Below are 14,912 nucleotides of genomic sequence, written 5' to 3'. Positions count from 1 at the left end.
CCGTAGCTGCGACAGCAGGCCCCTCAGTGGCCCAGGTTCAGACGCATCCAGCTGTGGCTGTGGCTGGCTTACCTGGTGCCCCTGCATAGCCTTCGGAGCTGGGGATGGCCGCCTGCCCCGTTTGGCCATCCACCCCCTGGGGCAAGCCCCTGCCAGACATGCCCATTCTGCCCGGAGGCCCAGCCTGGCCCGTCTCCATGATGACCCCCGTGGAGCCGGGCAGCAGGGGCAGCCCTGTCCTGCCCGGCCATGCTGGCGGGGGCAGCATCTCTTTGGAGGGTCTTGGCGACAGGGGCCTCTTCGGCAGCACAGGGCGCTGTCCTGGGTCCTCGGGAGGTGGTGGAGCGCTGGGCCTTGGTGGCTGGACAGGAGTCAGCTTCGGGTGAGCTGGCTGGGTGGGAGCCTCGGGCAGCCTATCGGGAGCCAGTGGGCCCTTCCTTCCTCCGGGCGGCAACTGGGGAGCTTCAGAGGGTTCCTCCGCTGGGCATTTAGAAAGGAGAGGAAGACACAGAGTCAAAAATCTCAGACCTCACTGCTCCGTCGCAGGTCCCTTCCTGGTACTCTTGATGGCGCTCATCCCTGGTCTGCGAGACAAAGCACAGCATGGCCTAAACCACTCCGCTGTGCCTCTCCAAGAAACAGCCGGGGTGGTGGCCTAGAGCTCCCCGGGGAGCTGCCGGGAGACTACGGGGGGGAGGGGCCGAGAAGCAGCAGCATTTCCCCTTCCCTTCCTGCACTCTCCAAAGCAGCCGCATCCCAAACTCCCAGTGATCACTGCACACTGACACCACAGAGGTCTCTCGAGGGACCTGGCGCTGCTGACCTTCATTCACCCCGTGTCTAAAACAAGCTAGTCCAGGGCCCCTGTCCTCTCATCCACTGGCTGCTAAGGGGGCTGCACAGTGGACACAGGCTATGGGAGCTCGGGTGCGGGCCTCACAGGGGCACTAATAACCATTCCTCCTGCCACGTCCTCCAAACCGGCAGCAGAGGGAAATTCCAATGGAGAAACTCCTGATTCTCATCTCCCAGCCTTTCTTGGGATGGCAGCCGGGCGTGACACAAGCCAGGAAGCTGCCACCCTTTCCTCTGCTGACTTTTCCTGGAACCAACCTTCCAGGAAACCCTTCCTGAAAGGCCACAAGACATCTCAAGATAACCAGGACAGGTCCGGCCTCCACGCTCCCAGGGAGACACTGGGCACCCCAGAGTCAAAGCTGTAGAATCGCCTGCTGCCCTTTCACCTTCCTAAAACCCATGTAAGGTAGAGGGGATGTCACTTCAGGGAGCTCCGGCAGGTGGAACCTTCACGCCCGTGTCACTGCAGAGCCAGGTGGCTGGCCTGGCTTGTTTCTCACAGTCACTCTTTGTTTGTGACTTAATTTAAGTTTTACTTCCTTTGCTGTTCCTGAGAACACCGATCACAGGCCATATTCCAGTCTTCGCCTAGGCGGCCGTGACGCTGTGCTGTGTTGACATTGGTGGCATTCCTAGAGTTGCGAAGTCACTTGTGTCTTTCTTTATCAAGCCCTGCCTCCCTCCGTCCCTCACTACCCGCTGCGTTTCCTGTCTCATCTGGCTGCGACCACTTGCACCAAGGAGGAGGCCTTCAAAACATGGAAGGGAAAGATCATGGAATTTGTTCACAATTTTTTGAAGTCCCCTCCTATTTCTTAACACATTAGAGACCGGATATATTTTTACCAACTTACCCAAGTGGCCGGCTGCTAGGGTTTTTTCTGTTGCATTAAACAAAAATGGGTTTACATCGCATCAACTTTTTATCATATTTATTTATGATAAAAATTTATTATTTATATTCAGTTTTTGAATATAAAATGTCTCACATCATGAAACAATATTTTGCAATGTATGCGGAACATTATTACTTTTATGAACTGTAATCTTCATGAAATGATAAACTTCTTGTAAAAATAATCAACATAATCCATATTACTTTGAAACCTTAGAAGAATCAGGGCTAAGAATTTTTTCATGTCTTTTTGTGTCACGGGAGACCCCTTGAGCGATGTAGGTGATGTTCTCCATTTCACTGAGGTTTGACCATGACAAGTGCAAATCAACTCAAACAAATAGTAACTATTTGATTTAACCAAAATGCACTAAAAGGCTAAATAAACAAAAAGAACATGAAGACAATCGAGTTTGATACATTCACTTCTGATGTAAACACCTAAATAGACGAAGTAGTTAAAATATATCCAAGCAGATGGTATCTGAAGACAGCGGGTAGAAATCACGAGTTATTTCGTGATCTGTCCGTAACAGATGGCGCAGATGGCGCGCGAAACACGAGCAAACTCGGGATCCGTCCGCAAAGTTTTAAGAGAGCAGCCCCTCCCCCCTTTGACTAGTTAAGCTAAATCACGTTCATTTTTAGGAAGACTCAGCTGTCATTGTTAGGTGCCATCGGGTGGGTTCCGACTCAGAGCGGCCCACCCACGCGCAGCCTGGTCCCACACCCTCCCCACCGGGTTCCTGTGCCTGAGCCCTTGTTGCAGTCACCGGGCGACCTGAGGGCCTTCCTCTTCCTGGCTACCCTCCCCTTTACCAACCGTGATGTTCATCTCCGGGGATGTTTTGGCTTCAGGTTTTAAGAGTATCCCACGGCAATGGTGTCAGAGGTTCAGCCAACCTCCAAGGCCCTTCGTAAGCAGACACCATCATTATTTGAAATTCTGATGTGCGTCTTCCCCCTTTCCAGCACAATTCCTCCATAGAATCTTGGACCCAAAATGGTAGCCAGTCGCCCATCCATTGCTCTGGCCTCATGGCAAAGGAGGCTCTTGTTGGCGGAGGGGAAGAGCCGCACGTTACCTAGCCTCCCCCCTGCCTGGCTCTCCTCCTGCTGCGGCTGCTGCTCCCAGCGCCTCGACTGGTGGACCCGGGGTGGGCACCTGCACGCGGGGACACCCCCAGGGCTGCACAGTGACCCAGGAGGCAGAGCAGAGCACGGAGCCCACTATGAAACCCGTTACCTCGGAAGCAGGACGTTCCATGGCCCTGTGAGACCGAGTGGAAAGCGATTCAAATGGGTTTCGAAGGCTTTACATTTATTAGTCTTTTCCAGTTAATGGGGAAATCATTGTCATTGCATGTCCTAGAAGAAAGCCAACGGGACCTGCAAGCAAGGATGCACTGAGGTGCCCACGTGCTCAAGGAGCGTGCCGCCCTCTCGCTTGGACGGAGAGAATGCAGACCGCCAACTCCATGGTCTCCATTGGAATGATTCAGGGGATCTTCAGAAAGGCTGAATGCCACGAGCTTTGAGTGGGATCGGAAGCAGACATAGACTGCTATGAACACAGTGTAGCCAGGCCAGAGGACTTGGTGAAATCAAGGACGGAGGGGCAGAGACTACCTCAATGGTTTCTCAATAAGGTTCCGTGGACTATAGACATCCAGCACCTCTGGGGGCGTCCATCAAGGAGCATACATCAAAGGCTTGGCGGAGCTGTCTAGGAGACGAGAGAAGGTCCTGGCTCATCCTTCTGCATGTGGACCACTCCATCCCCACCTGGATGAGTCTGCTTTGGTGAGTTCCCACGATTCTCCTCTGCAGACTGACTAGCCTATCGCTGTTGGGCCAGCCACACAGTCAGAAGTGTGAAACCGTCAGCCCTGCGGTGGGAGAAAGTGAGGTGTTCCACTCCTGTAGAGAACGACGGCACCGGACCCCACAGCGGCAGTGCTGCCTTGCTCTGCAGGGTCACTGTCAGTCAGCACGGAGTCAATGGCAGTGAGCCTCCCAAACAGGTCCCTCCAGAATCACCAGGGGGCCAGCACTTTTCTTGACACCAAAAGCAGAAATGCATTTTCTTTCTTGTAGCTTTGCCCAGGTTTCTCCCTACGCTGCCAGGGTTCCTCATTTGAGGAAAGCCAGAAGACACTTAGAATCTTCCAGAAAAGGAGATCAGAAGAGCAAACTGGGGTGCTGGAGTCACAAGGGAGGGGGTAGAGTAAGAATTATAAAAACACACAGGTGTGGACAGACCGAGATAATGTGAGCGTGAGGAAGAAAACGGAAAGTCTCAGCCGGATGAATGAATGAAAAACCCACGCAAAGGCATGTTCTGAACATCGAGGAGGGAAAGAAGAGGCAGAAGCTCGTGTTTTAGGGGGTGGGGGGGGATTAAGTGGCTTCCAGTCAGGACAACATCATCAAGCGCCCCAGCAATAATACGGGAAAGTAGAAAACAAGAGAGACTAAAGAAAAAGGAAAGTACCTTCAGATGTCCAGGCATTCCTGTTGCCCCCCTTGAATTCTACACGAGCCGGCCACGCTATTCCCCAACGAACAGCGTCGAACACAGTCACTGTCAGACATTTTCAGCTGTTTAAAACAACTCTCTCCAAGGACCCGCTTCTTTCAACGCCATTGGAAATGAGCGAGTGAAGCGTGGAGGCGCGCGGAGCACGGGAAGGGCCTCCCGGGGCTGAGGGGGTTCTCGGGTGAAAGTGGTGTAGAAAACCTATGGAAGGAAACAAGGGCAATGACCCCAGAATCCGGGGGTCAGTGGGGGGGTGGGGGTGGCAGGGAAGGGGGCCGCCAACTGACAAAGGAAAGAACCAGGCGTCCCAAGATCCTCTTGTTCTCTGGTGGAGGAAGCGATATTGAGAGGCTGGCGGGGGCAGGAAGGAGCCCCAACATGCGTATAATTTAAGCAAATAAAAATGCAATAAACGACTCTTAATTCAGAGAACAGCCACGTATTCAGAGAAAGATAGCTAGGCCCTTGTGAGCACAAACATCCAGCTGATTTGTTGTGATCTGACTCTATCAGAAATAGAGAAATAGGGGAAGGCACGGAAGAGATGAGAAAGTTAGCATAGAATGCCGCAAGTTGATAAAAAACCATTTAGCAAAAGGGAAGTGACTATCAGGGGAAACCAGCTGCGAGTGGGCAAGATGCCGGGCAGAGAGAAGGGTGGGGCAACTGGCTTCCTGACCAACTTCTTGAATTAGGTAGGCGTCGTTTCTGCACAGCTCCCTGAGGAAGTCACCCACGAAGGCCGGTCTCTACCCTTCCTCTTTACTCCAGCACTGGGTGCGTGGGGACCAAGCTTTCTTCTCTCTCCTCCCATGCCCCCCTCCCTCCTGGCTCCCAGCGGCCCTCCCTCCCCAGGCCTCTGCTGCCCTCTGCACCCCAAGCCCACCCTCCCGGCTCCCCTCAATGGGCCCCACCCTACTGCACGCCTCTCCTGCTCCCTCTTGCCCTCCTCACTGGCTCTTTCTGTTTAGCCTACAAATGTCTCCATCCAAACTGGAAAATCAAAGGATAGTTTTCCTTATTCCCACAGCACCCAGTGAATTACAATTGCTCAAGTTCCCCAAAATAGCGTAGGTCAGCTCCCTCACACTGGTCCGTCTTCTCTTCCCACCCTCGTCAGACCCTCCAAAGCAGCCCTGTCACTCTCCCTGGGGGCCCACCTGGGCAGAGTCCCATGTTCGTCCTCTTGCTTCGCCTCCCTCCCTTGATTCCTCTGGCTTTCTCTCTCTCATGCACCGATCTGTGGCTAAATCCAAAGGATTCTAATTTTTGAAAACATCTCTTGGAGCCTTCTATATTTTCTTTGGAATGTCCTTAGAAAACATTCTGCATCATATCACACCCTGCTAACAAATCATCAAGGATTTCCCCTGCTAGTAAAAATCAAACTTGAACCTGCAGCCTGACCTTGCGCGGGTGGGCTCCACAACCTGCCCCAACCTCCTTGGGCCCCCTGAGCTGAGTTCCCTTTCTTGCGTTCACAATCTGCGCGGCCAGCAGGGCCTCTTCTGGCATCCTCCTGAGGGAGCTGGTACCATCCTTCAAGTCCCAATTAAAATATCACCTCCCCCAGGAAGCCACCTGGGCTGTGTCTAGAAGGGCTTGGACAATCACCCCTGGACCATGACACGAAGGTCTTTGAATCTCTTGGGGACTTCTCGTGTTTCATATCTTTCCCTTCTGTTTGGATTATGATACCGGAAGAGAGAATGTGAATTAGCTTTTATGCTCAGGCCCTGGCAAGGGGTCTGGCACAGGGCATACATCATTTCCCCCCCAGAATAAAGAAAGCTGGACGCATGAGAGTGCCTGCGGACCGGACTCGGCATCCTTCCTGCAGGCCTTGAAACGGGGTGCCCTCTTGCTCGTAGTGACTGCCCTCATGGGTTCTGGCCGAGTGGGCAGTGGCGGCTCTTCGGTAAATGCCCGCTGCTCACTGCCCAGGCCTGCCCTGTCAGAGCTGAAGGCAGATGAAAAGAAGGGAAAAAATTCAAAGGCAAATGAAAAAGTGTTGCCGCCAGGTTTCCAGTGCAGCCATGCTGGGCTTATTCCAAGTCAAGAAGGCGTCTGGCCATGTCTGGGCTGTCAGTGGACAGATGCGGGCAAGGTCTCTCAGAAAGACGCATGTCTTGTCCTCAGTGCAGAGCTGTCGTGAAAGAGGCCCAGTCAAAACTGAGGCTTCCAAAGAGACCTGCTGGGAAGGCGACGGCATGTCCCTGTGGCGATGCCGAGGAGTGACCTGGATACACTCTCTCAAAGGCCGCAGGACAATCGCGGGGGTTCATTAGGAAGAAGGTTTAAGAAAACTGAAAACTGCTTTGCGAAAGACAAGGCGAGGAAGTTTGCACCAAAGCATGTTTTAGTCCATCACACCAATGCGCCCGCGTCTTCTTCGAGGGTCGCAAGGGCTGTCCTGGGATAAATTTGTTGGAAAACCTTACATCATCCACCCACAGCCCTGATCGGATCCTCTGGCCTTCTTTTTGTGGCCCAAACTCAGAGAACACTGAAAAAGAACACGATGTGAGTCCTTTGGGGCGGGCGGGGTGTCTTATCGCCGTCATTTTGATGCGGTGCCCCAGGCAGGGCGCCAGATTCACCAGGCTCCCGGAAGAGCACACTGCCTGCAGACACGCACAGGACGTAGATGGAGGGTGTGCCAGGAACGAACAGCTTCGCGTTTGGATACTTTTGTTTCATAAACTCACTCACACTCACTGCCATGGAGTTGATTCCGACTCATAGCGATAAAGGGTCTCTGATTTTGTAGCAAGATGTTTTCACTCTCCTATCTAGAAGGGCCAAATCTCCTCAAGCAATCTCTGTGGGGAGCCAATCTGAGGGCTGTGGGAATGGAATGCCCCCACATCAGTGACATCACGGCCAAGACATGCAGGAAAAGGCCATGTGATGCTGGTGGCTCCTGCCTCCCCGCCGGGCCTCCAAGCCCCACCCAGCCCCCCCTGGCCGCGCTCCTCATAGCAGCCGTGCTGTTTCAAATGTGCACATTTGTCGCAATCCAGAGCCAGGGCTGGCCAGCATCATGCTCGTTCATCAGGCAACTCTGGCAGGCAACTGCTTTACACCGAAGGGAGCACATGTTTCCAATTCGGAGCGGCCATGGGAGCAGAATGCTTCAGAAGAGCCAAGGGCTGCTCCCCAATGTGTTCTAATACCTGAAGAATGATAGCCAGCAGATCAGCAATGTGTCTGCTGGCTCTTGGTCAGGGAACCCGCTCACAGCCCCCCCCCCCCCCCCCGTCCCGGCTGCCCAGGGGGCCAGTGTAGCTGGGATGCTTGGACTGGTCCCTTCCTGAGAGCCAAGTACATCTTAAAGCTCTCGTTACCGACACAAAGACCATCCTGAGGAAATCCCAACCACTCGCGAGGCTTGTGCGTGAAGCCTGCACATCTGTTCACTGACTGGCACCCGAACCCCATGGACAGGGCCTGTTTCCCCCCCCCCCCCCCCACAGTCAGCCATTCTGTCTGTCCCTTTGTCATACTGTGGTGGTGGTCGCACCTGAATGCTGCGGGGGTGCTGAAAACTATGTCACTGATATTTCAAAAACCAAATTTATGTGCCAACTCCTGCAGCGAGTGAGGGAGAAATTGAACAATGCTGACAACGTGTTCAGCGTGAAACAAATCAAATGATCGATAATCATCGATAATTATCAGTACATCTTGATTATTACCGGCAACGATCATGCAAAAGTTGGAAACAAAGAGAAAGAATGGGTAGTTGGCAAATATGGCCCTGGTGAGGGAAATGACTCTAGAGAGTGCATGATCGAATCCGTACGACCAATGACTACGTCACTGCAAATATCTTTGCTCGACAACGTTGTGGTTGTTGGGAGCCATTGAGTCCATTCAACTCCCAGTGACTCTGTGCACAAGAGGACCCACCACCATCCGGTCCCACGCCACCAGGGACCCGGTGCACAAGAGGACCCACCACCGTCCGGTCCCGCGCCACCAGGGACCCGGTGCACAAGAGGACCCATCACCGTCAGGTCCCGCGCCACCAGGGACCCGGTGCACAAGAGGACCCATCACTGTCCGGTCCTTGCAATGGTCAGGTCTGAGCTCATCGTTGTAGCTACTGTGCTTGCTCCACAGGATGAAGGTGATGGCATATGTGGACCTCGCCGGATAGAACACACAGGAACCAAGTCGACACTATCTGTTGGATGAGATGACGGAGAATCACAATACCAACAGTCAGAACCAGACTGGCGGCCAACTGGGGAACTATGCTCAATTGCTCAGAGGTAAGCTCAGGCTGACGTTGAAGAAAGCTAAAAGCAGCTCACAAGAGCCGAAATTCCACGTTGAGTGTCCGCCAGCCAATGTGGAGACCGTCTCGAGAAGAGACGGCACGCACGGAACAGCAGTGGCAGCGAGCCTGGCGAGCTCTTGGCAGACATCTAAAGCGGGCCATGTGAACAGAGCCAGTGGTCATTCTGTCCAGAAATGCAAGGAAAGACCGAAGAGACCCTGCAATGTGCTCTCGAATGCAGCGTCGTCGCGAAGGTGGGTGGAAGAAATAATGAACTACAAGAGCCGAACAGAAAACTTCAAAGGGCAGCTTGAGAACTCCGAGTATTCACTTCAAATGTGCCAAGATCTAGAGTTAGAGAGCCAAAAGGGAAGAACACAGTCAGCATCTCTCAAGCTGAAAGAACTGAAGAAAAACTCAAGCTCCAAGAGACAATATTGAAGGATCTTACGGACAAAATATTGAACTAGTCCTGAAGCATCAAAAGAAGATGGAAAGAAGACACAGTTACGGCACTAAAGAGAGTGGGTGGGCAGTCAATCATGTCAAAGGGTAACATATAATAAAGAACTGACGGCCCTCTGGAAAGTAGCAGTGAACATCAAAGCACTAGGAATCCGAGGAATTACCACCGAGATGTTTCAACCAGCTGGTGGAGCATCGGAAGCACTTAACTAGTGTAGGCCAAGGCTTTTGGAAGACAGCTACCAGGACAACTAACTCCAAAGGCTCCAGTTGTGCCCATTCCAAAAACAGGTGACCCAGAAGAATGTAGAAATTATTCAGCACTATCTTTAATATCACATGTAAGTAAAATTCTGCCAAAGATAATTCAAAAATGGTCACAGCAGTAACATCGACAGGGAGGTAGCTGCCCCAGAAAGTCAAGTTGGATTCTAAAGAGTGCATGGCGCGAGGGATATCTTTGCTGGTATCAGATGGATCCTGGCTGAAAGCAGAAAATACCAGAAAGACATTTCCTTGTGCTTTATTGACGATGCCAAGGCATTCCACTGTTGGGCCAGAGCCAGCTATGGATAACATTGCACTCACTGTGCTCCTGGGAAATCTGCACAAAGACTTACAGGCATTGGTTTGAACAGAACCAGGAAATGCTGCATGGTTCAGAAACAGGCAAGAAGAGGCAGTGCATTTGTGCCAAGGCCGTATCTTTTCACCACAGGAAGTTCGTCAATCCGTATTCTGAGCAAAGCTACCAAGACGCTGGCGTGGATGGAAAAGAACGTGGCCTCTACATTGGAGGGAGGCTCACTGACAATCTGTGATGGGCACGTGACACAGCTTTGCTGGCTGCTAAAAGCACCTGCTGACGACAATCAAAGACTGCAGCCCTCGTTAAGGAATCAACTCAATGTAAAGAAAACAAAAACCCTCACAACTAGACCAATAGATGAACAGAGAGAAGACTGAAATTGCCAAGAATCTCATTTTGCCCCGATGCACAGTCTAAGCTCATGGGAGCAGTAGCCAACATACCAGAGATGCATTGCCCCGGGCAGGTGTCCTGACTAGACGTATCCATGCCACCAAGTCCGTGCTGACACGTCGTGACCTGCAGGCAGAGCAGGGCGGCCACGCCAGCAGGGTCACAGCGAGGCCCTGAAGCGTCACAGGAGGACATGGCTTCATCGTTCTCCTAAGAAGCAGTTGGCAGGCTCGAACCAAGGTGCAATCCACAATGCCTCCGGGGCGCAAGCCCTCTTTAAGCGATTAAAGAGCAAAGCGGTCACTTTGAGGGCTGAGGTACGCCTACACCTTTGCCAGGGTATTTCGTGTGTGTGTGATCGTTGGACCCAACGGGGAAGGAAGACTGACAAAGGACCGATGCATTTGCATGGTGCATACGGTGCTGGCAGACGGTGGGAAGTCCCAGGGAGGGCAAGAAGAACCAAGCAACCTGTCTCAGAAGAAGTCCAGCACACGGCTCCTTGTAAGCAAGGATGGTGAGCCTTCATCTCCAGGACTCTGGGAGTCCTGGAAGAGGAGATCATGCTTGGTGAAGTCCAGGGTCAGCCGCAAAGAGGAAGAGCAACTCGCTGAGGTGAGTTCACACCGCAGCTGCAACAGTGGGCGCAAGCACGGCCACTGTGAGGACGGCGCAGGACTGACTGGGGCTTCCCCCTGGTGCAGGCAGGACCACTGGGGAACAAGAAAGCCTGCTGGGGTTGGGGACGGTTCAGTTGGCAGGGACCTAGGGGCAGGCGTGGGCATGGCTAGAATTGTCTCACCCTCCACGTGGCATTCTCAGGATCCACTCCTGCAGGGGCGTGTCTGTCGCTGTAATGCTGTACAGGTGCCAGCAGAACCTCCCGACCGGAACAGACCTAGCGGTCTGCTTCCAAAACCCAGCCAATGGAAACCCTAGCCGAGGAAGCATGGAGGGGATGTGCTGCCAGCCATGGCGGGGCTGGAGCGGGATGGGCCAGCCCTGTCTTCTGTGCCATGCGGGGGTCCACGGGGCAAACAGCGGGAACCGCAGCATGTAGCTGGCCACTAGGTGGTGGCTTGTCACAGAACTAGAGGCTCTGGGGGAAGAAAGATGCTGGGCTTAGCTGTGATTGCCCTGTGTTTGAGCCCTGGCTCTGGGGAGATGCGGAAACCTAAATTCACCAACCATGGAATGGGCTGATGCCTGGTGGTGCTCGGCTAACTGTGAACCGCCTTCTAGACACCAAGGGCAGTTTGTGAGACGCACCGCAAAGTAAACCTAACCTGCCCTGAATCCTAAAGGGTGAGCCTGCAAATGAGACGCCGAACTGGGACAAGTCCTTTAAAGACATCCGTCAAGATTGCAGCCTACCAAGGAAATCTCTCCAGCGGCTGGTGAGTCCAGGCCGAGGCTGACGAGGCTGGCGGAGGCACAGTGGTCCTCCGGGGCCCGGGAGGGGAATACATTGAGGTCCCTGGGAAATGCAGAGACTGGGGCGCTGCTGCTGACCTGGCAGGCGGCCTGGGTGAAATGGGGGCTTCTCTGCAGGGGTCACAGGTGGCTTTCTGAAACAATGTGCCAGCAGGAGGAGAGGGTGGTGGCCTCTGGGGCCGAGAAGACAAGTGACAAGAAAAGGGAATGGTTCTCTGGGCAACATAGAAAGAGCAGCGGAGCCGCTGGGGCACTGGGATGATTCTCCTCCGAGCAAACGGTTGCAGAAATGCTTCTGGCTCTGGCTGGGGCTTGGAAGGGGAGGGCAGTGCGGTGTGGGCTGCTCCGAGCAGGGGCCCAGCTGATGGCTTCCCGGTGGCCCAGCCAGACGTGGCCACAGCACACCCCCATGGGACAGGGCTAACGAGGGAACACGGGCAACCCTCCTGAAGCGCAGACACTAGAGAACAGGCCTAAATGGAAAAACAGCTCCGCTGTGTGATTTACACTGTGGCGATATGCTGAAACCAGAAAGTAGCTCCATGAGCCCCGAGCCCTGGTGGCGCTGTGAGTTCAACGGTGTGGGGCTGCTCACCACAAGGTTAGCGGTTCACGCCCACCGGCCCCTCAGCTGTGAGTCAGTGAGCTTTCCTCTTGGTTTGGAGCCCCAGGGCGAGGAGTTCTTGCCAGACAGCACCAGAATTGCGTGGGGATTGGGCTGTACGTTTGGTTGTTACAATTCACAAGCTGAGTCTAAAATGTATGGAAAGGCAGCAAATGAAGATCTACCCCAGCTGACTTAAGAGTTACTATGGTAACCACGACAGGGTGGGAGGTGATAGGGGGGTTGGGGGTTCCCTTCCACGTGAGAATCTGGGACTTGATTCCAGCCAGTGCCCTTCACGCACGAACGCTGCCACCTGCCCGTGGAGGCTGGTGTGTGGCTATGATGCTGGCCAGGTGTCAGCAGAGCTTCGGACAAAGACAGACTAGGAAGAAAGGCCTGGCTGTCCCCTTCCAGAAAGCAGTGCTGCTGCCCCGTCAAAGAGGTGGTTTTGTCCTCTTTGTCCCCCCCTCCCTCCTTCCTCTCCAGCGCAGCGCTCGCCCCGGTGCCTGTTATCCCGAGTGGCGTGGTACTGGCCACGCTACCGTCCAGCCACCAGAACGGCAGCTTCCATTCCCAGCCCAGAGCTGGGGCTGCTTCTGATTTTTAATTATAAATGCCTGCGTCCCTATCACGTGGGGGGTGGGGGGTTGCAGGCTTTACTGCGCCCACATGCTTCTTTGCAGACGGCTTTAGAAAGGCTCAGGGCCCAGATCCTACGACTCCAGACGCAAGGCCAGCTGGAGAAAAGCAATGGCCACTAACACGAGGCGAAGGGCCTTAGAAACACCAGGTGACACCGAGTGAGAGGATGAGACTTCTCAGATCCGAAGAGCCCGAGTCTGCCTTTCTGTAGCTATAAATATCGAAATCCATTGTGTTGACTTGGACATAAACAGGCTCGAAATGCAGCCAATTTCAAGTAGAGGGCCAAAGCCATAATAATATTGGCATCGGACAGACCTTCTTCTGCCCGGGCTGCAATAAATAATGACACCATTTTTTGTTTGTTTGGGTTTGTTTCGCTTTGAGTCACCCGCGCCTCTCCATTCTCCAAGTACGGCATCCATTGGAAGCGACTGGATGAAGACTGCTCTTAAACCCTGACAACTCCCAAATGAGGTTTTGCGATTTGTATCATTAAAATACGGTGACAGCTGAGCCTGAGACGTGAGCAGAAAGGGGTGCAGGGCTGAGGAGGGACAGGGGGTTGCTGTCACTTGACTCCGTGGAGACATACTGTGGCATCTCGGCCAGCTTCCCTGTTCTTGGAACCGTGACATCAGAAAGGAGAGCGTCCGGACACATGGAAACTGCCCTGTGCTCACCACTCTCCTCGGGGCTGGCAAGAGGCCAGGCGGCTCAGCGCCAGCACCTCCTGCTCGCCGGAGCGAACGGTTGCCTCTGGCAAGGCTCGGCAGCCAGCAGATGGCCCTTTTGGTGCCCTTGAACCCAGGGGAAGGGGCTGCTGGGCTACCCTTGGCCTCAGTGCAGTCGCTAGAGAGGCTCTACTGGCCATCCATGGGGGCGGGGGGACAGGTAGGGGCAGCCTCCGTGGCCCACCTCCAACAGGTGAACTCAGCAGCTGCAGAAAAGATGCCTGGCCAACGGAAAGGCAGAGAGGGTCTGGTAATGAAGTTAGGGGACACCCATGTTCCTCTCATCCTGTGAGAATAGGACTGAGTGCATCCAGGAGCAGAGGGTCAGCCCCTGGTCACAGTGGATGGACAGAGGGACGCAAAAGCCTCCTTTCCATTCAGGACGGAAGTTGCTCATGACGGAGGAGCTCCTGCTCAAGGACACATTTGAACAGGAAACACTGAACTCTGAAAGAAGGTGATTTCTAGGCTTGTCGTGCTGCCCCCGGAGCTCAGGTGCAGCCACACCCCATCTGCCCGGGGGCTTGCGGGTTGCACTGCTGCGGAATAGGTTTCCCAGGAGCGTCCAGGCTAAGACAGACAAAGAAGAAAGGCCTGGCCATTGAAAACCGACCAATGCCAGCCCAGTGGCTCCTAGTGGACCTATCCGCAGCCAATCACAGGGGTGTGTGTGTGTGTGTGTGTGTGTGTGTGTGTGAGCGCACGCGTGCGCGTGCACGCTCTCTGCAGGGCTGGGCAGCCCTGCACCCGGGGCAGGGTGGCGGGGTAGGGTCAAGTCAATGGCAGCTAGCAACAACAACCAGAGCCTTACATTTTTAACTTCGAAAAAAGAAAGAGGCAGAGAAGAAGAAAAGATACTTCCTGGTGGTGCAGTGGCTGAGTCCTCGGCTGCTAAACGAAAGGTCAGTGGTTCGAACCCACCAGTCAGCACCCAGAAGAAAGACAGGCAGTGTGCTTCTAGGCAGATGTACAGCCTTGGAAACAAGATGAGGCCACGTTGTTATGCCCACATGGGGCTGCTACAAGTGGGAATCCATTCACTAGCAACCAACCACGGCAATCTATAGATATACCTGCATACACATACATAACACAATTTGCCATGGTGGCCATTTTTAAGTGTACAGCTTGGTGACATTCATTACATTCACCACAACCAGCACTACTATCTCTTTCTAAAACTTCTCCATTGCCCCAGACACCCTGGGCCCATCAGGCAATAACTCCTCATTCACCTTCACCCTCCCCCTGGGTCCTGGTCCCCACTGTGACCATCTCCCCCCTGACTCTCTGTTGGCCCACGTTAAATAGATGTAGATGATTCACTATTTGTTTTCTCATTGCATCCAGAATGACGTTAAGATTCACCATGACAGCAATTGTGAGGCAGGTACTATTTTCGATAGATGTGTGAAGTGGAGTTTATAGTCAATAAATAACTTGCCCAGAGTCACACAGCTAGCATCGAGGA

General features: G+C 53.7%; 1 protein-coding gene across 2 annotated transcripts in view; it reads right to left on the bottom strand.

Moving 5' to 3' along the window:
- The window catches only part of EMILIN2 (elastin microfibril interfacer 2), a 74,976-nt gene that overhangs the window by 8,170 nt on the left and 51,894 nt on the right, over positions 1-14,912 (bottom strand). For both annotated transcript variants that reach the window (XM_075532490.1, XM_075532489.1), the window contains exon 5: positions 73-480. In XM_075532490.1, the coding sequence (XP_075388605.1) occupies positions 73-480 (408 nt within the window). The remainder of the gene's footprint in view (positions 1-72; positions 481-14,912) is intronic.

This window comes from Tenrec ecaudatus, chromosome 15 (assembly GCF_050624435.1).
Source record: "Tenrec ecaudatus isolate mTenEca1 chromosome 15, mTenEca1.hap1, whole genome shotgun sequence".
NCBI classification, from domain to species: Eukaryota; Metazoa; Chordata; class Mammalia; order Afrosoricida; family Tenrecidae; genus Tenrec; species Tenrec ecaudatus.
The sequence above is the reverse complement of the archived record's forward strand: the minus strand, read 5'-3'. Positions and strand labels throughout refer to the sequence as shown.